The 26,664-nt window shown below is 34.4% G+C and overlaps 1 protein-coding gene across 5 annotated transcripts in view; it reads left to right on the top strand.

The window, feature by feature from the left end:
* Positions 1-26,664, top strand: part of KCNH7 (potassium voltage-gated channel subfamily H member 7) — a 219,044-nt gene that overhangs the window by 116,899 nt on the left and 75,481 nt on the right. For 4 of the 5 annotated variants that reach the window (XM_027734194.2, XM_039382071.1, XM_039382069.1 and 1 more), the window contains exons 3-5: positions 12,230-12,385; positions 19,575-19,607; positions 25,948-26,376. In XM_027734194.2, the coding sequence (XP_027589995.1) occupies positions 12,230-12,385; positions 19,575-19,607; positions 25,948-26,376 (618 nt within the window). The remainder of the gene's footprint in view (positions 1-12,229; positions 12,386-19,574; positions 19,608-25,947; positions 26,377-26,664) is intronic. The other variant, XM_027734195.2, reaches the window with a different exon arrangement.

The following is a 26,664-nucleotide window of genomic DNA, read 5'->3' as shown; positions in this document are numbered from 1 at the left end:
AATTTTTCAATGTACTTTAAGAATTCAGATGCCAGAAAATACATGCAGTAATCCAGTTTTAGTCCCCCCAGTGCTATATACATAGGGAAAGGTTGACTTCTTAATCTACTTCTTTATACAGGCTATGCTCATAATTCTTACATATTATCCTTTTATTTCTTTTGTGAGACAGCACATCCCAGGATATGGCTATAATTTTTTTCATTTCATCCTACATGCTCTGGTTCTATAACTGTCCGACTAAATTTACCATTTCATAATGCATTTGTTTGCATTTAATGTCCCAATTACAGAATAATTCAAATACTTCTATTTTGACTCATTAGCATATCATTAGCCATCTCACAGCTAGTTTATGAAGCATCCATGCATTTCATAGAAGTGATTTTATATTTTCTTCAGATCTTTTCAAAGCAAATTAGTGCTATTGTGGTCATTTCTGTGGACTTTCATTAGAAACTGGCACTGAATTGTCATCCTCTGCTAATGACTTTTTGGAAGCTCTCAGTCAATTTATAAACCATGTAATGAGCTTTTCATAAGTATAGTGCTATTACTTTATTGGAATATTGTGTAGCAATCAGTAGAATACCTTATGAAAGCATCTGCATGTAATGACTACTTGGCTGGTTTTTTATACAAAGAATATAATCATCAAATGAGATTTCTTGTGCATTAATAACATCTGTGTTACCACACCGAGGGACTTAATTATATTCCTTTCAGGTATTCTTTACTAAATTAATCTAACATCACAGGTTTCCTTGTTTTGCTTACAACTGCTGTCAGGCTCACAGCCATACAATCATTTCAACCACTAGATTCCTTTTATAAATGCTGGTACAGTCATAGAGTCGTCGAAAGGCTTGGGTTGGCAGGAGCCTTAAATATCATCTAGTTCCAACCACTCTGACATGGGCAGGGACACATTCCAATAGACCAGGTTGCTCAGACCCCCATCCAGGCTGACCTTTAACACTCCAGTGGATGGGGCATCCACAACTTCTCTGGGAAACCTATTCCCACACCTCACCACTCTCCCAATAAAGAATTTCTTTCTATTTTTGGAGTTATTTTTTGCTTAATGTACCCACTTACTCTCATTAGACTCCTTAGTTGTCACATTCCTCTATCCACTTGAGGTATTTCATACCTCTCAGTTTGCACAGACGTGTATTTACTTTCTCCATTCTCCATTCACTATGTGGCCTTTAATTTGTATTTATTACACTTACTTTTGCATTCAATGCAGATGGATTTGCAGCTAAGATGTTAAGAACCTTTGAATTGTTATTCATTAGTTATTTAATTCTCATTAAGAATCCCAATTTTTCATTCATATATTTGTCTTACTTCTCTTCCCAATTATTTCTGCTTATGTTTTTCTCAACCATAGAAAATTAACCATGTAGAAGAACCACTATTTTACTGCTTGGGAATGTTCTTTGTTTGTCTACGCTAATTGCGATCAGGTCATGAAAACTACCCCTAGGGCAGTCATGAACTTCTAGTCCAGTAAGTTATTCATATTTATTAGTTCTAATGAAAGCTTAAATTAAAAATACATTATTTTGGTCGTGAAGACTTTTCACTAGGAAACAGGTTTTTTCTTTTTACAAAAATTTAATATTTTACTGGTGTTTTTCACAAACTTTCAGTGCATACCTCTCCCACCACATTTATTTATATGCATTCAAAATCCCATGATTTCATGCTACTAAGAACTCCCAGATGCCACTACTTTGTTTTCCTGGGAGGTTACATCCACTTATTTTACGATCCCAGTAGCTTGAACATTCTCATCAGCTTTCAGCATTGACTTCTTACTAGTGAGGGTTTCCAGATCATTGTCTCTGTTACCAGGACCTTATGATGGCTACTTTATACAACAAGAATCTCTCATTTTGTGTCTGGCTGTTCTCCCCCTTTAGAGACATTTTGCTGGTTACAGTTAAGTACTATAATGCACAAAATGACTTTACATTTGACCCTGATGACTCTTAATTTTTTTCTTTTCTACAAGTTTGGGATTTGTGTATTTCAAGCTACTCATGATCAAATCACTTATAAAGTATCAGGAAGGGTATGTTTCCATGAGTATGATTTTCCAAGGGTATGATTTCCATGAGAAAGGCATCTATATATAGAAAGTGGTACTCCTTCCACTTGGCCAATGGAACTGAATGTACATTGCACTTGTGAAAATTTGCAGAAATGACAGCATTTCTCTTTTGCCTCAGGGAACCTGCTGTTGATCTGTTTTTCTATATCACCCTTCATACTGTATGGCCATTTATTGCTGCCTTCTTTTTGGTATCTATTAAGAACTACATCACAAAAAAAACCAAACCTTAATGTCCCTGAAATGGCACAGTGTAAGTGCCAACAGAATCTGGATCACTCTTTTATGTCACAGTGTATTCTGGACCAATACCTTGAACAAATGAAACAAAATACTGAAATGGAGTTCTAACTTCATTTTTTTCCCCTTTTTTTTTCCTCCTTTTTTTTGTTCCATTCTGCTTTGTGAGGTTATTCAGTTAGTTCTTAAAATAGTTTATGTAGTTTAATTTGGGGAAATAAATGAGGTTACTTTTGCCAAAAAAGTCTTTATCTGCACATTTTCTGCAAGATGGGCAATATTCAACAAACCTGAGATCCCTTTTCTCATGAACATAATAAGACATTTTTCAGCTGAATGCCCAGAGGTGCATAGCTTCTAATGAGGGTTTAGAAGAGAATATCTCGGAGGAAAAAGAGAACTAGAGAGATGGAAAGAAAGAATGATTGAGGGGAAAAATAAAGAAAAAAGGCATCTACAGTTTTAACACATAGTTAAATACTTGCTAACTCTTGGCCGAATGTCTAAAAAATAAGAAGCTAGAACCATTAATTCTCAGCTAGTTGGTTTTTAAAGATTTGTGTTTAAGGTATATTTAACTTTAAAATCATAACAATGTTTGTAAGCAGACATTAAGGTTCTGTAGTTCTTTATTTTTCTTTTAAAAAATGTGAGAGAAAAATTTTCCTACCATTGTATTTCACCTTGAGCTATACATCTGGTATTCGTTCAGTGCAAAGCTTTAAATAAGCTTAGTGAAAATATGAATGAAAATAGCCAAAGTATTTTCACAATGAAATCCAGTTGTTTTCAAACTATTCTAATTGCACATAATTTCACTGAATTAATGAAATTCCTATTTCAATGACCTTCCTTTATTAAAAATTTTCTGTCCTGACAAAAACTGAAAAATAATTGAAAAATTACTTAATATGTAAATGCCTGTTGATACAACTGAAAACATAATGCTTCATTATTATTACTTGGGCAAAGTTATTAACTTTTTTTCACCCACCTCTTCAAATTCAGGAAAGAATTTGATCTTTCATCACTGACCCTTCTCAAGTGGTATTGATTTTTATCCAATGACATTGGGCATTGGTAATTTTATATTAGTCACATATTGGAATACTCTATGTTTTATGACATTACATTCTGGATTTTCCTTTGTTAATAGACAAAACTCTAGTCAAGTATATCCACATTTTATTACCTAACAAAAAGCTCTTCTTTAAAAACGTCCCCAATTCAAGTGCAGCTGAGGAAACAGTGGATTTTACTTCACTCTTAATCCTGAAAAATTACTTTTTTATGTATTTTCAGTAAAATGAGCATTTTGAAATACTATTTTTTTCTCACAGGAATATAGTGTGCAACATAGAAAAAATCTTGATGTTGTCCTTTAAAAATAACAAAAAATTTATTTTGAAAATGTCTAAGTGAAATATTTCAGTTTCTCTCTTTCTAAAATAGCACTGTTATTTGCAACATTTCCCTGATAAAAGGTTGAGTTTTGAAATCCATCAAGTGCAGTATATCCTGCATTCACTATAACTATACTGCAAGTGTCCATAAAACAAGCGTTCATACTAAGAAAACAAGATAAGAAGCATTGGACTTGCTTCATTCATATAGTCTGTGACATGTATAACGCAAAAGCATCAAAAATCCTCTTCAGCTATTCAACAATTAATTTGCAAAGAGTTTACAGGTTTAACAATAATTTCTTTTCATAGATGTAGCTCTCTGTGCAATTTCCCCTTACCTTCCACAGCTGACTGCTTAGCAACTTTACATAGGTGCAAGAAACAGGGCACAAGATGCTTAACTGTGTTTGCAGAGACAGGAATATTCTTCTTAACATGTCAGAGACATTGCTTTTCAGAAGCAACACTATTTGCTGTACACCTCTGGAAGAAACAGACAACGTGTAACAGAAATTTTAGACTACGTTTAGGGTCTAAATGATTCCAGGTAACACCCATTTTTGAATGTACCAGCTTAACAAACACCAGTAATAAGAACCCATATAGAAAACAATTTGAGACTCAGCTTTCAGCCCACTATGTATGTGTAAGAGTGTATCTCTGAGAATGATCAGCTAGAGAGTGTTCAAGACTGACTAGGAATTGGGCCTCCTGCCTTCAGTCTGTACTCTGGATAAACTCCCTCTGACAAAATTCAAGTGTAGTTTTAAGGTGAGCTGAGACAGAAAGAAAAAAACCTACCTTGCAATTTCTAGACCAGCTGTGGTTTCAATAAAATGATTCTACATGCACCCTGGAACCTAAATAAGGCTTTACCCTTCCATATACATTTTTCACCACTTTTCATTCTATGGTCTTTTATTGGTCTCTTCTTTATAGACATACATCATCACTGGTTGTTTATTTTTCATTTCCTTTTTCTTTCTTTGCCAAATATTTAATTGCTCTACATCCTCTGTACACACTTATATATGCTTAAAAAACAAAGCATTAGGAAACTGTCCTCCTATTAAAAATGCTGTCAGCATTACAATTAGTCACCATAGCCTACTAGTGTAGGTGTAGATATTATAATTAGGAGGCTAGCAATAATTGTATCAACTCAGTTGCATAAGAAATGCTGGTGTGAGCAGTTGAACAGTATTTATCTACCAATTTAATTATTTTATAAATAGGGAGAGCAAATGAGATTTTCATATATACCAGTCCAGTAAAGAACTTGTCCACAGGCTCCAGAGGGTAATTTTTTCCTTAGTTTGTTAGTTCAAAAATTCTTCCCTCACCTCTCAACAGTGTAAGTTAATACCTTACAACATCTAAATGGTCCTATAAATCAAATCTTATTATCAGGAATCATTTCAGTGACAGAATGAATATCTACTTGCTAAAGAGGGTGGAGTAAAATGTCAAAGTAAGTTTCATTTAATCAGTGTAAGCACCCTAATAAATATCAGCCAAATATACTCTTCTTGTTTCTATCCATCCTCCTTAAAAATAGCTATTCAACTGAAAAGGGATATAATGCATTTCAACCTGCCATCTATTTTTAGTTGTTCTCTGCAGTGAATCTTTTAGAAGAGACAGTTACACAGATACGTCTGCAGCATGTTTAATAGGAAGCTTGTGAATTCCTCATCCTTGCCACTCAAGGTAGCTCATTTTCAGTCAGATGGAAATGGAAAATAGTGACACAAAGACATAGAAGATACAGGAAAAGATAAAGAGAATTGTACAACCCATTGCCCAAAGTTCTCTGTGGAAATATACAAGACACATTTTAATACTGCAGGGCTGTTATCTGCTAATTGAATTGTGAAAATGGGATAAAGAGTTTCTTTGTGTTATCCTTAATTTCTTTATTCATTTTTGATGCTGCTTTGGTTAAAACACTTCTTTTCTATGCCTCAGTCCTAACATTTTTGAAGAAAGTAAAATTATACCTGTACACTTCAAAGGGCAGCAACAGGCAGGACTTGCAATGCAGCCTGGGATTCCTGGAATAGGTGCTCTTTATGGCTACAAAGATAATCATCTTTAGTCTTAGCATCAAGTTTCCTCCTATTCTTCATGTGTGCAGCTACACAACAAATGCGGGACGGGGAGGAACGGAACATCCAAGGGTTATCCTTTCCTTTAGAGGCAAAGTTTTGGCAAAATTTAAATAGTTTTTCTACAAATCAGATGTCTCCAAAGATCTGAATAAATGACAGAAGAGTTGCAGGTAAAACAAGACAGAAGTATTTGTCTGATATTTCTTTCATGGGATTGTTACTGAGTAGAGCAAGTAGTTACATGGTATCTGTCTCCAGTGATTCGTTTGTACAGCATGAAACACTGGGAAATATTCTCAGGGCAGATTCAGTCATTCTTGCACTCATTTTTATTGTATAAACAGTAAGAACAAGTTCTGAAAATCTGTTAGTAAACAATTTTAATTGACACAAAAATGGGTTTGCAAAGGTATTTGGAGCCCTTTAACATAATATCATTTGAAATTCTGCATGACTATTTTCAATATAGCACTACAGGAATAGAGTTCTTATTATGATTTGAGAAAGAAAGCAAACCTTTGCAGTAAGTAGACTGAAAACAGTATTCCTTTTGACATACTGCATTGTTCCTGGCTTGTGCTTGAATAGAAATGCAAAGAATAGATTTTCATCCCTCGATTGGTCATGTTGAGTCCTCACATCACAATACACATCATGCTTCATTATTTGACAAACTGGCTTTTCTTGAATATTCATTGCACATCCCCAGTGCAATTATCCCTAAATGCCAACTAAACCTCAACTAATACACTGTTTGCTTAGAGTGGACCTCAAAGCAGAAGTAAATAGGCTTCTGAATTTTAAGCATAAAGGAAACGACTTTCTTCAGTGATAAGTCACAGAAACCACACAAGGCAAAGCAAATATTCCGTGGGTACTGTTTTTCTTCCAATTTCATTTTTTTGTCTATAACCTTTCAAGAATAGAAGTTGTTTTGCTTTACTGGTCTCATTATTAAATTACCACCAGTCATTTTCAAGTGTCATTCTTCTGCACCATTCACAGCTTGATGAAAGCATTTGTTTGCTAAAACAAGTTTTTAAACCTGTTTGTTACCAGAATCTTGACAACACATAGAAAAAAAGTTTTGGCTTACTTCCATTTCTTTTTTTAAAGTTTGGCTGAAAGTAACTATGGAACAACAGGGAATAAGGTCACTATTCCAGATCACACACGAAGCTGTATCAAGTATGGATATTCTGCTTATCCTTAGGGCATTTCAAGAATACAAAAGTCTTAGCAACAGTGTACAACAGACAGCCTAAAGCCCACAGCCTCAGCCTTCGTGAATGTACACACAAAGCAGGACAGTCTTTCTCTTCCCAAGATCAGCACATATTTTTCATTTAATTAAATTCCCTTTAATTTCTGCCTGGACAGGTACTACCGTGCACCTGAATAAACAGAGCAAACAACTTTCCAAGACTTGCCTCATGCTGAAAGAAGTAGAAAGTGATGCTTTTTTTTTTTGGCCACTAGGAAGGAAGGAAGGAAGGAAGAGAATATTGGATTTGGGAAGCTAAGGAGTTAGTAGAAAGTCATGCTTTGGCTATTCATCCCAAAGATGAAGATTCCATGATGGACAGGCACAGCCAGAGGTCTTCTGATCTTCCACATTAATTCTCCCTCACATTAGGTCTATTTTCTTTTCCCAGGGAAGTTCTTATTAACATTGGGCAATCTCCATAAGCCATGCTATGATGAAAGGATGACTAAGGCTATAAACACGGACACAAGATTACAAAATGTCATTTGTTATGTTCTTTGTATTTATGGAAGTCAACTTTTCCTTAACAGAGGAATATTAAGTTTCTACTTAGTATAACAGTGATCAGACTCTAATAATGTCACAGTAACTAGTCAAAAATGAAACTATGAAAACGGTATTTCACCTTATTACTAAGAAAATGGGAACTATGCAGACTCTTCTGTCCCCCTTTTCAGTAAAATGGCAGTAGAATTAAGACTAAACTTAGCACACAATTGAATATGAAACACATTCAGTTGTATTTCTACTATAATTGATAGTTCTAAGTTTGTGCCTCTGAGAGAAGGCATTTTTAACATTTGTTTTGATGACAACATGTGAATTCTATTGAGGGAAGTAGAGAGTAGCTATTTCCAAAATTAAAAATACTGATAACTTAATAAAAGTGCAAAGAATGCCCAGCTTCCTTCTCTTACCCCTGTATTATCATAAAATCTTGCAGAAACGTCTCATTAAGAGATGCCTTCAAGCAGCAAGTAAGACTGCGTAGATCTGGAAATGTACAGTATCTCTGCTTCCCATTTTTTACTGTCTTTGTCTCATAGGCAGGTTGTTGTTGGCTCTTCTTTTGTTCTGTTTTGATTTATTCTTTGTCACCTTCAATTTTAAATGAACAGAAGTGGATATGGCTTGTACAGACACCTACAGTGGACTACTTGTAGGTCATAGAAATAAAAAATTATCACAATCCTAGAAAACCCTTGTATGAGGTCACTCTGCCCAAAAATTTATACATGCACACAGAGGACATGTTCAACATTTTTCTTTCTATTGTCTTAGTCAGTTGTCTATAGCAGCTCTAGTAACAAAAAATATCTGAGAAATCATAAATTATTTGGCACAAGGGAGCCAAGATTGGTTCTAAACTATGTTGGAACTAGTCTTAGCCCTATGAAGCCTGTCCACAAATTTGTAGAGTGGAGGAGTCTGAATTTTTTAATGGTGAAATGCAGATAGCAACTGCCAAACCCATTCAGGGCAAGAGGATTGCAGAACCATCCTGTAGAACAATGATGGATTTGGAAGGGTCCCTGCTGTGTGAAACATGAGACTTCTGCAGAATTAAGACAATTACCTAAATGCCAATGTCTTGTTTTTCAGAGATCCTTTCAGCTTGGCATATGTAATGGCCTGTGAAGATTTTCTTCCTAGGAAGGTTGAATCAAAATTGCCGTTTGGGATGTGTCATTTTTCAAAGTTTGCTTGTTAAAGTTTTTCATATGACAATTTGGAATGCCTTCAATGTTGTATTAATTGTATTGTCCTCTCCAAATTGCTTATAAATGGAGCTTTTACAATTCAAATAAATGAATGCAATTGTATCTAGAAGATGCAGTCTGATAAAAATCTGTCCTAAAATCTTCTATAGAAAATCACTGGAAGGCTAAATAGATTTTATGAACCAGATTAATTGGTTTTATGTGCCTGTTTTGTACTCCTGAAGAAAGTCAACTTTAAACACTATGCAGACAGATATTTAGATAGGCTTTGCTTCATCAGAATTGCACAAATGGTGTAATATATCCTTATACAACCCTAATATGCCCTAAATCTTTATTTCTTAAATATTTATTGTCACTTATGTATACATTTTGGCAGTTATTTCTTTCACACCAGTCTGTCTGGTCTTGTGAAATCATACTGTTGAATACATAACCACAGAATCATACATCATATTCACACAGCAAATAGGGGAGCGAAATCTGTTCTTTCCATGTGGATATTTTGCCATTATTTTAATTAGATGAAGCAGTTGGCTTAACAACGGCCTAAATAAAAGGAAACAAGTCCTTATATCCATGAAATTCAAGCTGACAAGAAAATACCCAGCTTTTCCTCTGTCACCTCCAGTGATTATAATGAGAGAGCAAAACAGGTGTATTTCATGGTTACTCCTCAGTAGTAATCTTGAGAAAATCCTGATATATTGCTGGATATTTAATCTATTAATTATAAAGATATCATTGTCTTAATTGTTCTGATTAAATCATCCATTTGCCCTGTGCTGTTAGATGAGAAATGCAAATGCCAAAAACTTCATTACCATTTTTATTGCTCATCAGAAGCATTTCTTACTTTCAAAATATTCAGTATAGAGACAAAACAGGGAAAACATGCTGAGTGCAATGAAGAGCAGTGGGATGCCAGAGTGCAAATACTGAATAAGATTGTTTATAAACAATCTACTTCTTCTTATTTCTTTATTACCATCACCTCTACAAGTCAAAGCTTTCTGAATTTGCCAATATTCTTTCTTAGTATCCAGTCTTCACTTTCAATCACGCTAAAATATTCCTTGCTGTTTTGAATTTTTTATTTCTTTATTGCCATTTTAATAGAGATAGATACTGATAAATGCATAGCAGATAACAACTTCTGTGCTGAAGACAAACACTGACAGTGACTGCAACTGTTGTATTTTGGTTAACTCACAGAATTCCACTTACAATCATGCACACAAAATAAATGTTCTCTGCCTCTTAAAAAGCCCAGGCTTCTTGGAAAAACTTCAGACTAATGAACTACAGTGGACTTAGTAGCCTGTGATGCATTTTTTCTTCAAGGGAACCAGATGAACCTTTCCCATTTTTTATTCCCCAAATATTTTTACTTACAGTTTAAATTTTTAACTCTGGCTCTTTTTGCCATGTTCTTAAGCTGTGGATTGTTAAACAGCTTCTGCATATCCCCAGAGATGTGAATCCCTAGCTCCAGTGCAAATGAAGTTTGTAAATATTTGAGGGCGGAATGTTCTACATAAATGGGAGATAGTGTTATTACTTAGCACTGTGGGAAGCATTTCAAAAACTGAAACATCCTTGCCTTCAAAAGCAGAATAGTTTTTAAAGGAGTCTGAGACTCCTCATCATCCTCCTTTGCAAAAGCTGATAGCCATTTGACTTACTGAAGTTCAGTTTTCTTCAAAGTCATGCGTGCCTCAGCCCAGCCCCATTCCCAGATATTGGGTATATCTGCTCAGCCTATAAACCTGCATGTCAAAACATAGCCTATATAATTTCCTTGGAAGGAAATTATATCAATAAATATATCAATAAATATAATTTTGACTGTTTAAACTAAATATGTATTAGTATTAGCTAGCCAAACCCACAAAGATTATTCTAAATTCTCTTCAGAACCTCGGTTTAACAAGTCTATGTTACAATGGTTGGCCTGCAGCACTTCTATTTTTAGCTCTAATGGAACAGTCTTAAATTGCTTATTTTCTGTTTACTAAAGACATTGAGCTTGTAACCATGGAAACAGTGGCAAGTGCCACAGCTTAACTGTTTTATTAAATGGATGGAAGGTGCAGCTGCAAAACTTGAAAGGCCAGCGTGTCAGTTTTATACATAACTCAAATTGCCACGTATACCACATTACAGCGAGTACTACATTAAATATAAGGAGCCAGAATCTGGTCTTGGTTATAGCGATGTAAATCTTCCTATGTTTCTCCTTACTCTCCTTATTCTCCTTATTCTTTTGCAACCCAGATCAGGGTCTGTTTTTGTCAAATTGCACAGCCTGTCAAGTTTCAGTGATTACTGCATTTGACTGCATGAACTGCAGATGATGTACACTAAACTAGCGCCTAGTTAACATGGAAAGACACCATCTCACAGTTGTGTTTAGATGAAGCTTTTAGCTCATACTCTATTGCTTACAGCAATAACACTGTTTTTGGAACCACTATGTTCTGTAACGTTAATAGAAGGAATTAAATCAAAACTAATGACCTTGTCAAATGAAACTCCTGAAGTTATAGTGGAAAAATTAATACAAAGAATCCTTTACATTTGTAATTAGGCTTTTACACGAGAACCCTCTGAGCACTGGAGGTGTTGAAAAATTTCACCCTCTGTTAGTTTCAGCATAAGCTGAGTGTGCTCCATATATGTGAAAACTAGGGTATTCTTAAATTCATACTTAAAAGTGTGTGTAACAGTTAAATCAAACACTTCTGAAAAATATCAAAAATTATTAGCACAGTTTAGAAGAATTTTGTGATGGAGTATAAAACCCCTTAGGATTGAACAACAAATATCATTTTTAACACAAACCTTATCGTTTTACAGCCCCCAAAAGATCAAGAGCTAAAATAAGAAGAGTGGAATATTTACATCCATAAATACTTAATGCATGACTCATCCTGTGTAATAGAACCAAAAGCTTGAAAAACGTTTGACATTTAGAAGAATCAGGTTCTGCTTTCTTCACAAGTATTGTGCTTGGAACAGTGTTCACATTGCTACTTTTGGTGTTAAATGTCTCCATATTGCAAGTGTGTCTATAAAGGCACTTCCAGTGAACAAAAACCCAAAAAGTAAAATTGACATTTCAAAGGAGAAACATTTTAGCAAAGATAAGGCTCCAATAAATTGTTGGCAGTGGTATTTCTTTTTATGAATACATCCTTCTTTAAATTAAAGAATATTATATTCGATGCTCAATTATTAAATTCAAAGAAATATTCTTCACTCTCTTTTGGTGTAACTAGAATTACTGCAGTGAAAAAAATGAAGTTTCCTTTCATTTATGTATTTCTTTCTTTTTTTTTTTCTTTTTAATCCATCTGCAGGATCTACTTTCATTTGCAACACCCACATAATTCCAGTGAAAAATCAAGAAGGAGTAGCAATGATGTTTATTATTAACTTTGAGTATGTAACAGATGAAGAGAATGTGGCATCTCCTGAGAAGTCCAAGCCTATATTACCTTCTAAACTTGTAAATCGTAAGTTACTTATTAAAAGTTCTCTGCTTACCTCTACTCTTATCTGGGAAAGTAATTAATATGGACAATAGTGTTACCAAAGGGCGCAATTTCATCGGCTGACTCACTTCAAACAGAATCCAAAACAGCAAGTTAAATGTAACAAACCTACTGCAATAGGTTGGTAAAATAATCTATCGGATCTTTTGTAGTACTAACAGCGTGGATCTTGTGAGTAGTGCTAGGACATATAAATTCATTCAAATTGAAACATTTCAGATAAGTACATTACTCTTGACAAAAGTCAATTATGAACGTAAAACTGATAAAAAAGCATTATGACATAGCCCAAATATTTCTTCTTAGCCTACTCAAAATTGAATATTACTATTTTACTTTCCCAGTAAAAAATAGTGGTGATGTTTGATTAATAGTTGGTGAAATGTGATTAAATTAGACTAGAAAATATAAAAACTTAAAAAAAAAACATTTAAAACATAACTAAACATCCTGGGTTTATCAAATTGAAGTATTTAGATTGACTTGAAGAATATATAGGAAATGCTTTTGTTTTCATTCCACTCTGGAATGTAAGTATTGTCAAAATTAGAATACTCAACATAAAATTCCACTTCTTATACAGCTACACTGTGCGGCTTTCTGTCCCACTATGTGCAGAATGTGGGTTGTTTTGTTGACCTTCACTCTGTGCAGCAACAGCACATGATCCTTCTGCTTTGCATCTGCACTCACATAATCTGCTCTTACTACAAGATTTCCCAGAACTCATCCCATTTGTACAAGCTCTTAGTAAAGCACAGCATGCTCTAATAGTGAGTATTAACACTTACCCCTGACTGGCTCAGTACCAGTTGGAAAATACCTTTTCACAGCAAGATAATCTTTAATGTTAGTACGATAAAGGGACCTGGAATCTGAGTATTTTGATTGTTAAATCAACACTTCAGCTTTCTCTAGATAGGAAACAAAGACTGGTCCAATCTTCGCTGTGAGAAGCAAGGGGAAAACTTTCCTGATGTAAGCACTACACAGTACCTGAATAACCCTACAATGACATTGATATTAAACTGTGGCAAAGAAAATTCCCATTACTGGAAGTTTGCAGTCTGCAAAAAATATCACATTTTTTTTAAAAGCCTTTGTAAATATTCTTTAAGATACATATTTAAAATATTGGGGTTTTATACTTCCTTTTCTTATTTTTTTTACAGTGGGTTTTTTTTTAATAATGAATACAGCAGTTGGCTTTTTACTGGAGATATCAAGAAAACACTTTTTCTAGTAATGATATGGTTAAAATCCCATTAAGGGGTATCATGAAAAACAATGAAATTGCACCAGGAGAAAAATTATTAAAAGTACATCAAGTAAACCCTCCTTATATTCTGTTTTTATTTTAGTATGCCATGATTTTGTGAATTTGGAACATCTTACTTCCTTGATTTAAGAAGTAATTTTATAACATAAATAAAATTTTTAGCTTGTCCATGCTTAATGTGGTTGTGTTGACAAAATAGAAGGTAAAATACCAGTTGAGGGAAAAAAACCCAGAGCCTCATGAAAAAGAGCATTTTGATCTGCTATCTGTGACATATCACTGTACATTTTCAAGTGTTATCACTTGCTGTATTTTAAAGTAAAAAGCTAAAGAGGGAATACAAAAAAAAATCCACTTTGTCAAAACATCCTTTTCTTGTTTTACAGTATTTACACCTGACATACACAAGGGATTTCCTTGCTGAAAGTTCTTGAAAAATGAATAGGTGGGCCTCCAAGCTCAGTATATAATAGAGAAACATCAAGGCTCAAAAGGAGGCAAAGAAAGGTGACTTAAACCATTTTCCTGCTAGTGGGGACAGCCGGATGCCAGAAACCGGCAGAAACTAGAGCGGGCACATGGCTGCTCCTATTTCCACCTAGTTGCTTATGGTTTCAGAGCAGACTGTTATGTGGGCAGGATGGGAAGAATGATGATACAAAATAAGCTACGTAGCCAAAAATTCCTCCCGGCAGGGACATTTCTCAAGAAAGAGGCCAAACTATGCAAAATATCCTGAAATAACTGCAAGATATTTTGTATAGTCCAATGATCATTTTAAACTAAAACAGACAAACAAAAGCTTGAAATCTAGAAAAGGCAGAGAGAAACCAATAAGCTAGAAAAGAAGGCAAAAAAAGGTGGATGGTTTACAAGTAAAAACATATTTTTTTAAGATATGTTCCCAGGATAAGAAAGGCAAAAGGCAGATTCTCCAGGAGGGAGTTAGTTTTTTATTATCTTACTCTATTTAGAACAGGTAAACCAGGTGATCTCTTTTCACTGGATCACACAAAATGAACAGTAATGGGTATTGGTTCAGAAAAAAAAAAAAGGCAGCAAAGAAAAAAATCCCTTCTAATCCAGCAACCAATTTAAAGAATATAAATAGAGAGGGAACGAGACACATAACAAGTGCAATACATCTCTGACAAACAACCAAGATACGCAATGCTAATGACAAAAGACAAAAGATTTCAGATTACATTAACATCTACTACCCAGAAGCACACAGATCATGAGAGATTTCTTTCCAGAGCTCCTTAAATTGAGTTTTCTCATATTAGAATGCCTTTTCAACATGAGAGCAAATAAAAATGACTGAGTCAGGTTGCAGGAGAGAACTAAAAGTGATTAGGAAACAAATAGATTGCAGTTATTTTCCTGACCCTAGAAAACAAGATAACTCTTCCATACTACCACTCTTCCTCTAATTGATTTATCAGGAGATGATATAAAAAGTATCAAGTGTAGCTTTGAAAAACCTTTCCTTTCTTCTATAAGCATCTATCCCACAAGTTGCAGCCAACAGTTTTGAACGCTACTGCCTACCACAGGGCTCTAACACAAAGAAAGAAAAAAGCACTTCATGCTGTGGAGAAAAGAGGGATTCCAGTCTGTTAAAGGGCCCTTTGAAAAAATTAAATACTTGTGGAAGGCAACTGACACTTGCTAGGTTGACCTCAGAAACTGCATTTAGCTCTGAATAGGAAGAAAATTAAAAATCTACCAGCTGATTACTGATATTTTAAAAAGCCTTTGTAAGCTCTCTAGGATTCTGAATTCTGTTACACGCCAGGATGATGGCTAACACAGTTAGCTTCTGATTCAGCATTGGGCTTGGCAGATTATTTAAAAAAAGGTATGTTGTCAGGATTTTGATGACCACGTTTGAGTATAAATAGAATTCTTTCTAATCAGGTACTCAAGAGCTCCTATCTTATATGCAGCAAGGGGATGGATAGGTCGTAGTGTGAAAAGTGAAGATAGTGGCTTCACAACATCAGTGTAAAAGTCCTTTTAGCTGATCCTTCTCTTTCCTTTATTCTTTCTTGCAAGAATTTATCACCAGCTCTCAATGGCAGTCAGAACAGCGTATAATCAAATAGAGAAATTTTGGAAGATAGCAGCATTCACTAAGTCTGTAAAGAACTACCAAATCACAGACAACTCTTTTTTCACTCCTTTCTGTTTCATTGTTTTTTTAGTTTGCAACAATTCTATTTTCCAATATATGCCAGTTCATTTGTAAAACAAAGTCTTTGCTCACATCTTTCCTTTGGGGGTAAAAAGGTACAGCCCGAAATATTTGTCATATCTTTTTGTTTAAACTTCTAATCAAATTTATTTAATACTACATCTGTCCCTTCCTTATATTCAGAGAGATATGAAAGTTTGTTCTGTACATACTTATTCCAGGCCTGGGTAACAACCTCCAGTGAGAATACATTTGTACAATGTGCAGTTAAAGTGAGACTTAAAAAAAATCTTTTCTGCTATAGATGTCCATTCATCATCCAATCTTTCTAAATTTTGTCTCACTTCCAGATAGGAGAATTCTACTCATTGTTACATCAAGTCTTTTCTAATAAGTTTGTTTCCTTTTTGCATTGCCTTTTGTTAGATCATGTAAATGTTTCGTAATTCTAGAAATTAACATCTATACCCAAAGATAAAAACACTTAATAACTTCACCTCACCTCACTTGATCTGTGAAATGCTTGAAGACATAAATACCTGCTTTGTAAGTGAAAGGATATTTGCGTAGCATATTGAAGTGTTAAGATTGATAGTTTTGAGCTACATAAGCCCTAAAAATGTATTTTAATAACCTGTAACCTGGACCCTTCTATCCTATATCTGATAAGACAGCAACATTTGCTTGGTTGTCACTATAAAAATAAAAAAAATATTCCCATGAATTTTCATGATTCTAACCATTTGCCAAAATTGTATAAAACTTTCAACTTGAACTGAAATAATGCATAAATAATGTATATTTAGCAAGTTACTTTTAGTAAAAGATAACTCCTTCCCTTTAGACTCACTGTAAAAGAAAAAAACAGAGCTTTTTGTAGACTTTCTACAATGAACTAAATTAAGAAGAGATGTGATTTTATACCACCTTAGTGAAAAATCCTCTGTGAACACTAATAAATTATCATTTTAATTTGTCTATTTGTAACAGTTGTTAACCAGAATAATTCAGTGTGCTGTACAGACTTCACTAAACAACAGTTTATATTATAAACTGTTAAGTTATGACTTCTGTGTGCAAATATGGTTTTTAAATCACCTGTTGAGGAAAGGGACCCTAAGTGTCCAATTTCATTCCCAAATCTAACAAACTTTCAAATCTGGTATGTTCATCCACTCTGCTATTTTGTGAGGAATTTTTACAGCAATTTAGAGAACTAGCAACATACTAGAAGTACCAGCATATAAGCTAATACTGGTTCCCAAACACAGTAATCATTATCTCATGCGAGAAAGCCCAGAAAGCTATTTGATTAAATGTATAATTGCATTCTGCTGAAGAGGGATATTTGAGGATTCTCTTATCATTTTATTGCTTCAAAATCTATAAGCCTATTAAAGACACCCTGGAATAATCTCTTGTGTTTTTTCCTGTAAAGGAAATGAGAGGATCTGTTATGCATCCAATAAATGGGTACTTTTTGGATAAAGTTCAAATAAAATGAAGAGGCTAAAACCGTAATCAGAAAACCTTTCAAGCACCTTCTTCAAGGTGCTTACTTTTCATCAAGTTTGCCTCTCTCCTGGTCATAGCAATGGAGTTACATCTCAGAAGCAGAGATCACTGCATATGCTGATGTTACAAATAAAACAAGCACAACTGAAATTGAAGTCATGCCTTCCTTTCAGTCAAAGAGTTAGCTCAAAAGAATGCTATTTGCTTTTCTCTGTGCAGAGCACTTTGCTATATAAGTAAGCGTAGGAACTTAGTGAAAGACAAGCATATAATATCTTCCTAAAAATTTTAGGACAACAACATTGTCATCCTAAACATACTGTTTGATGCATACAATTTTGCCTCATAGAACATGGCATATATAAGTAATAGTAACCCCCTGACTTTGCCCAAAATGTAATGAATAATTTGTCCAGGTCTTATTTTTAGTTGCACCACTGGGAACAAATTCATCTCAACTGAGGGCTAGTCAAGAAAAATTGTGTTGAGGAGGACAAAGGTTTCTATCTAGCCAACCAGCTGCATAGTTCTGACAACCCCGGTGTCAATTATGTGTATTTGTCTCCAAGGTAAATTGCAGCAAATGTTAGCTAAACTGGAACAGTGTTATCTCTTAGCAAAGGAATACGGCCAAACACCAATCACCAGTAAAAGACAGAATCTCTGCTACTATCACCTTCAGTGCTCCACAAACACCTAGCAGCCTAAATTAACAGAACAGCCATTGAGATAAACAATTTTTCTTAGTCTCCTTTTACACACAGAGAATTACAAGTGGGGTGGCTGTACTTCTGTTTCTTCATTATGGTTACTGTTGGGGCTCAGCTTAGAAAGGAAGCCTCCCTGGATTAGTTGTTTGCATTACAGCCTCAGCCAGTCACAGTCACAGCCATCATGCTATATCTTGTAAAAACATTCAGTAAAAAAGATAATCTCTGCTTAAAGAGATTGCAAACAAAAAAGAGGGAATGACACAGTGTTCAGTAGCTTTCATTGGAGGTAACTTCCAGTCCTATATTTTTATTACTTTTTAACAGTATCCTATCTATCTGTTTCTTTCAGGTCATTTAAAATGGGGGTTCTGTGAGGTAACTTGAAGGCTAGGATAATGATTTTGCTAAATCATCCCACAGTATAATACATACCCTCAGGGAAGTATAAAGGTAGTGAAGAGAGAGACATGTCTTTCTATTATTCATAATAAGAATTAGCACAGAGAACTTAACACATCTGTGCACTTGCTAAATTGAATTACAGATTTTAACCTTGAAGAGGAAAAATCAAAACTATCAGGATATCTCAAGCTTACACAAAGTTGACTCTACCAGAAAGCAGAAAAAAATTTCCAATGGATTTCAGAAACTTCCAGATGGACACTGGTCACCAGAAATGTGGTGGGGGGGTTATATTATTCAACACGGAATACATATTGTTTTAAGATAAGCAAACAAAATAGATCGTTAGGTAAAAATAAGAGAATATACCACCACTGTGTCTTGTTTCTCAGGCATAGAATCCTATCATTATTACTTGGCTGTTCAAAGCACCCAGGCAAGCTGGGCATTTCAAAGACCTGAAAGCAACTGGCAAGGACATGTAGTCTGGGGAATTCTCACCATGAAGTCATGAAATAAGTGAGCCCTATCAGAAATACGAAACTAATGCCATATTCTAAACAAATGTCAGTGAATAAAGCCTATTCTTCCTAAAAAAATTATGAATTCTTCAACTTTTCAATATGTCTCATCCAAAAAATATTGGCATTGCCTAGCAAAAAATGTATCACTAATTAGAGGTTCCATTTAATGGGAAATAGCATGCTAATCCATATGCATCTACTTTAGTTTTCTGTCTGAAACATTAACCAACTTTAAAACTTGATGATTAGAAACATGTATTGATCTATGTGAAAAAACTTAGTCATTATCAAAATACGTCTTAACTGAATAGTTCTCAAATTTTCCAAATAAAAAGGCAGTGTACTTTCAGAACAACTCTTCGGCATATTACATATATTGTATATGAATTCAAGCTACCTGAATTTACTTTTAGAATGTGTGGAAATTTGATATTCTACCTACTTTTCTTAATAGTCTGTTTATTTTTTTAATCTGTTTCAAGCAAAAGCTTTTTGTAAATTTAGTTTAATTGTATTTCAGATGGTAACAACCTTTCAAGTGGCTCTTCTTCAGGTAAATCTATCTTCTAAAATTCTATCTACTAAAGTCCTTTTATTGCTTTTTTCTGGTTCTATTATTTCAAGATCTCATTACATTTTGTATATTTCTAGAAGAGTAAAAGTCATAACATGGCTCTTGCTCTCACTCTGAATATTTATTGCTGCAAAACTATAGATATAACAGCTAAACTATTAAATGTAGTATAATTGTATGACATATAAAATCCAAATTTAATGATACTTTTCATCTTATTATCACTGAAAGTTGTTGTACGCAGAGCATAAAAAAACCTTCAATCAATATACGGGACAAAACACGCTGTGGAACTTGAGAGTGGTATATGAATTCGGTGTTAAAACATAAAGAAACCATCTTCAGACTTTCTGTCTCGACAAAAGCAATATTTTTTATCCTATGAAGTCTGGCAACCAAGGTGGTGAAGGATTGAGAACTTTATCGAGCTACCAAAAAACCCACCATATCCTCACCAAGACAGCAAAATATTATGCTAGGTGACCAATTCTTTACATATCCTATTTGTTGCAATGCTTTCTATTCTATTTCATTGCCGTTATTTACTTTTTTCTTCTTTTCTATCTCTAATTATGTTCAAGAAATAGAAATGCAAGAAGTAAAATCTCTTTCTGAGAGGACAAAAATTGTTTTTTCCAGTGGCTTTTTTCCAGAAACATTGCAAATCCTATAATTTTAACATAATGAATAAGATATAACAAAATGACATCTCTATCAACAGGTGGGAAGAAAAACATGTAAGTGTACTGATTCATATTAACATTCAAGGATATAATCATTCTGTCTTTTGAGGGAGACCATGATAGCATTTTTCAGACTCAATTCACAGGCACAGCATAGCCCTACAAGTAGCCAGTCTTCGTCCACTTCCTTTCATATACTGACAGGATCCTATGTGTAGACCTCACCAATACTCAGTTAAAACTCTCTCACAAGGGAATGTAACAAAGATTGCTGGTGTTAATACTGGTAAAACTCATGTGCAATCTTAAATTTTAGAGAAAACTAAAAGAAGTAGTGCAAAAATTAAATGAGAGCATACCAGAAGATAAAAAAAAAAAAAAAAAATGTATGCAGTGTTCGAAAATTATGAGTTCAAGCTTCTAAAGTTAATAACAGTATACACCTTCCTTTTCCTTCCTGAAAACAAATTAAGATTATTTAGTGAGCAGGGCAAGAAAATTATCCAACTATGTATGATTGCCTATATTTCTGGGGAAAAGAGTAGAAAAAAAAAAAAAACCACGATTGGCTCTTGCTGTAATTCTCTGTCCTATGGCCTGCTGTGCCCAGCCAGGAAATAAGGCATCATCACATGCTTCAGTGTTTGCATAGAGTACATTCAAGTATTTGCTGCTATTTTAGACTGTCAGCATTTAGGGATTCCATTTCTCAAAAGCAATTGTTTCCTTTAGTCTGTTGCATGAGTTATTAGATGGTATTTATAAGCCTGTGAGCAGCAATTCAATAATTTTCTGTGTCTGTTTTTCTGATAAACCAGATCTTGAAATTCCATGACAGTAGATATTTAATTATGAGAAAATCTTTCATCAAAGAGCTGACTTGTGTTACTTTTGTGAAGATAATTTTGCTGATTATTTGGGAAAGTTTCAGAACAAAGGTATTGTTGAATTAGCCCATGCTCTGGAGGATAGTCTGTCATAATTGACCTATCATACCTGCCCTTGTCAAGGAAAACTCTGTTTAGAATAGTTTGATCTTTGTGGATATGTATGTTGTATTCTTTAATCTTATATGCCCAAAAAGTCACATATGTTTCATATTGTAGCCAGGCCAGTCAATCACCATGATAAAACTTGATATCCAAGACTTGATTTTCTTCAACACTCTAGCACAGTTAACAGGTTGTACTGGAACATAAGCAGCTCGGTGTGGTTTAGCTCTCAGCCCAGGAGAAGTTAGACCAGGAAAAAAAGGTCTGACAGTTTCTACACCTAACTTGTGTGAACTCTTTGTGTATTTGAGCTCCTTTGATTTGATTTTGGAAAGTCTAAATCTAGAAAAGGTTGAGATAAATAGACTAGATCTAACTCCCAGTTGGGGAGCCTGAGGCCAGGCTTTGAAATCTTGGTTTCTGAATAATTATTTCTCTGCATCAGCTTGAAAATAACAATGCTTCAAAAACTGGCTGGGCAATTCTTTGAGGAGCCATCACGACTTCCCAGCTGCTGTGTCTTAGGACTACTCTTCTGCAAGGTTTGGGATAGTATTGCAGGAATCCCATGTGCATTGACATAGGCTAAACAGACTTTGGAATAGCACACAGCATCTACCACTATCCAGAGACCACTAAAGAAATTGTAGTGAAAGTAAAACTCTCTTAATTGCAGGCATTTCTCTGGCTTTACCACTGTGTCTTGTGTCTAATATATGTTTCATGACACAGAATTAAAAAAGGCTTTCAGAAGGCAAGAAAAGTACATTTGAATTTGGGACTTTGGATATAGCTCCATCTGCAAACAGTTTAGAGGAGTCCTTTCTTATCTACAGTGTATTTTTGGACTAAGTTCTACTGTTTAGAAATTCTAACAGTTAGCTGAAATGACACAGAGAATAAATGTAACCAACAGATTAACTAATTTGCAAATTACTTATTCAGTAAAGCAAGGTTTGAAAGGAGGAGGTGGAATGTAAGTCTGGAATTGTGACTCAGACTCAACTGCTTTCCTCAACTGCTCTTAGCAAGCCACAGTCATACAAATCTCTGACTCAGCACTAAGAACTAAGCCAAGATAAATCTGCTTCTGACATCATACCTACACAAAGCAGGGGCTGTCCATCATCAAACAAAAGATTTTACCCCGTACACAGTATGCCAGGAAAGCTTCCAATGACACTTTTAGTCTATACTGGGACAGGGGGCCTGGGGCCATGAATTTTGCTTCATGACAAATTGTATTATCACACTTCCTTTCTCAGCTCAATAATGCTAACTACACGAACTGTGAATGGGCCTCCTGATAAATTTAGCTGCAGGAGAGAGGTGGATGTCCAACACATCAGTAGGTCATTAACTATGCATTGAAGAATAGCAATAGACCTTAAGAATATTTTATTAAAAAAGAGACAAAACAAAAACCAACAAAATCAGAAAACAGGCTTTTAGCTTCAAGATTTATTACAGTTTATAGAAGAATAGCAAAAAGCTACTAATTTAAGTTTTCTATTTCATGCCCAAAAGTCTTAACAGGAAGCAAAATTCTCAGTGAGTATTCTTTCCAGATGAACTGCAGTTAGACAGCTAAATCAGTAATGCGGTATAACGTGGTCATATTAACTTGGTGAGGCAGAAAAGACCATCTGCATCATCATGAATATGACTAAATAGGGTGCCAACAAAAAGTCTTTAACAGTATCAAATGCCAGAAACCCTTATGAATGGTATTTTTAAAAATTTCAATGTAAATTATTAAAAAGAAATTTTTTTAAAAGGTTAATATTTTAGAAGATTAGTTTCACTTTGGATGCAATAAGCTTTCAATATTTATGTATAAGCTGCTTTACAGGTCAATTCTACACATTATTTAAAAATAATAAAATAATTCTTTACATACTTTGCTAATTTCAACTGTAAGCTGTTTGTACAAGTATACTTAGTAAGTCAGAAGAAATATACAAGTTCCCAAGGTGCACTCTGCTGAATATCACTGTGTAGACTGAAAATTGGCACCTCTAGTTGCTGTTTTAAACATGCATGACTCTGGTTTATGCAACAAAGTTTTCTGTCTATTTTACTGGTTTGTGTGTATATGCATCAGAGTAATAGATTCAATGGAATTCAATTTGGAATTCAGCAACCTTTTCCAAAAATTGTCAAGGAAAAAAAAAAAGGAAGATCATTACATGGATATATATTTTAAAGTAGGGAAAAAAAGTTGAAAATAAATCACCAGATTTCTAAATACTGAGATGTTATCAGTAGACTCTGGTAGGTTCTTTATTTTATAATACATTTTCAAGTCCTTGGATAAAAAAGGTGCAAACAATGAGGTCAGAATGTTTGTATAAGTCACAAAATTATTCAGACTATTAGACGAGATTCACAGACTTATGCTAGGATACTGAGTGGCCAAGTGATAAAACAGCAAATGAAATTTTTTACAGACATAATAGTAGAGACTAAATTATCTATTACCAGTCAAAAAAGAAATCTTTCAGCTGCTGTAAAAATATCTTACATTAGCACAGCTAGGAAAATAACTCACAAAGACAATAAAATATTGGCAATTGTAAGCAAGGGAACTATGATCGAAACAAAAAGCCATTATGCCACTTCATTGATCTCTAAGTCTGGGAATAGCTCAGGCCATTGTTAAAAATTATTACATTAGAAATAAAAAGTAACTAAGAGTGAAAGGATGATGAGAGCTACACAATGCAGTCACACTACCATTCTTCAGCTTGCAAAAGAGGTATACAAAGAAGAATGCCACAGATGTATGAAAAGGAAGGTATTAGCTATTTTTCATAGCACCCTCCTCACAGACACAAGTTAGGGGAAGTACTTATATACTTACATAGCAAGTAAGGGGAAGTACTTTTTCACAGATGTATGCTAAAATTACAGAACTGTTTCCTATAGGATGCTTTGCAGATCAAAGTACAACCATCTTTTAAAAGCACTGAGACAAATTCCTGGAAGAAAGGTACACCAAACATTCAGTTTGTGGTTTGAATACAATCTCTAGTTCAGAAAGTTTCAGAAAGTCAGGTATCCAGAAACTGAGTAAATTTACTGAGAGAAATAACACAATCTTAAACTCTTTCTTCACATATCCACTACCGGAAATATCAGAGGTCCAACAGTGTGCTAGATGGACCTGTGGTGTCACATAGTATAGCAACTTTAGCTCTTAGACGGGTTTTCCTTTAAGAGTAGGGTACTCTCACCTTCATTTATTTGGAATTCAAAATACAATTCTATATTCAATACTAAATATATAGGACACTCATTTTAAAGCACTGAATGATTAAGCTGCATCATCAATCACTCTACACAATTACTGTCAGTCACAGGCATCAAAGAAAGATTATTTCAAAATATTTCAGTATGGAATGATACATTTCAGTGCTAAATATTTATAAATGTTAGATAGCTACAAATATTGCCAATTAAAACTGACTGAAAAAAAAATGAAATCTTATCCCAAACAGAATTTCTTATGCCAGTAATAGAGAATAACAAGATATTTTGAGATGTCCTCCAAGAAATCATTAACTATTGATTCACTGTTTAAAGTACTCATGTAACAAAGTGATGAGAGACAAGAAGTTATTAAATAAATCAGGCTGTTTACTCAATGATATCTGATCATTTCAATTATTTCAATTATTCTATTAAACTTTTTTAGCATTTCTTTTTCTAAACTCTTTAATATGTTTTCTGTGCATATGAAATCCCTTTGCCTCCATCTGTGAGTTGTTTTACACAAAATCTTACAGTATTTGTTATTTGGGTGTTTTAGAAGGATAGTCTGTAGATTTTACAGTTCTTATATATAAATCTTTATATACACAATATTTTACTCTTCCTGTCAGCTACTGATATTTCTTACCATTACACAAAACTGTTAGTTTTCCACACCCTCAGAACAGCCTAGCCTGCCATTCGGCATCCAAGTCCAACTCAGCCCAACCCATTCAAATGTAAATGATAACTGTATTGTGTAGATGCAACTGAGACCTGAGAGCTGTGTCGCTCCTTCTTCTTCCTCTGTGTTCCTTTCCTTTTCAGTTTAAACTCATTAAATTGTCTCATCTAGGATTTTGGTAAAACCAATAAACAACTTATTTTCTTTCCATAATTATTAGCACTCGTATTGTCCTGTTTAATTTGTAGTAAATAAATCCATATATCAGCAGTACACTCATAAGCACATGGAGTTCCACTAATAACAGAATCCACAAATATCTATTTCAGGATAACAGCTACCAACCGAAGTAGTAGTGCATGTTCTAGAAGTCTTTTATAGACACATAGGTTTTTAATTTAGAAATTACCATCAGAACAGATAACCTTATATCTTTTAAAATAGGCTGTAGAATTAATGCTGCTGTCCTTGTTCTAAGCTGAGAAACTTAGTTCTGACTGAATTATGAAATCCTTTAATATCACAACTGTAACAAACTTAGAGCTGTATTATGTTTTCATATTTACATATTCCATTAATAAGCATTGTAATTTATTAGAAATAGGTCAAATATTTATAGCTATTGTCATTGTAAGTGAAAAAAGCAGATTTTCATGACAAGACACTAATGGCTAATATTTTCTTCTTTCTTATATATTTACATGTAGGCAGACTTTTTGGGTTTCGATTACCTGGATTGAGACTTTTAACATACAGAAAGCAGTCCTTGCCACAGGAAGACCCTGATGCAGTGATAATTGATTCCTCTAAGCACAGCGATGACTCAGTGGCAATGAAGCACTTTAAATCACCTACAAAAGAAAGCTGTAGTCCTTCAGAAGTGGATGATACAAAAGCACTGATTCAACCCAGTAAATGTTCACCTTTGGTTAATATATCAGGACCTCTTGACCATTCATCACCTAAACAACAATGGGACAGACTTTACCCTGACATGATACAGACAAGCAATCCACTAACGCATTCCAGATCAAAGGAAAGCATTTGTAGTATACGGAGAGCATCTTCAGTACACGACATAGAAGGCTTTACCGTCCATCCCAAGAACATTTTTAGGGACCGTCACGCAAGTGAAGGTATGGTGTAAAGTCAATCATTATTCTTTGATGTACTAAAAAAGGAATTATTTCAATTTTTCATAGTAATAATCATCATTTTGTTAAAAAAATTAAATATAATCAGCTGTTTACATTCTAAGGGGCACTGAAAATATTAAGGCCCCAAATATGCCAGGATAATTTATACTAAATATTGTTTTTTATTTCTAAGGAGACTTAATGGAATTATGGGTTTGCTCTTCTTTATAGGGCTATAGCAAATTTGGGCCTAACATTCCTAAAGCTAATATTGGTATTTGGAGGGGA

The sequence above is a fragment of the Pipra filicauda genome, unplaced genomic scaffold (genome assembly GCF_003945595.2).
Source record: "Pipra filicauda isolate LSUMZ 115617 unplaced genomic scaffold, ASM394559v2 scaffold253_size2546935_pilon, whole genome shotgun sequence".
Classification (NCBI taxonomy): domain Eukaryota; kingdom Metazoa; phylum Chordata; class Aves; order Passeriformes; family Pipridae; genus Pipra; species Pipra filicauda.
Note: the sequence above shows the minus strand (reverse complement) of the source record. Positions and strands in the feature narration are given on the sequence as shown.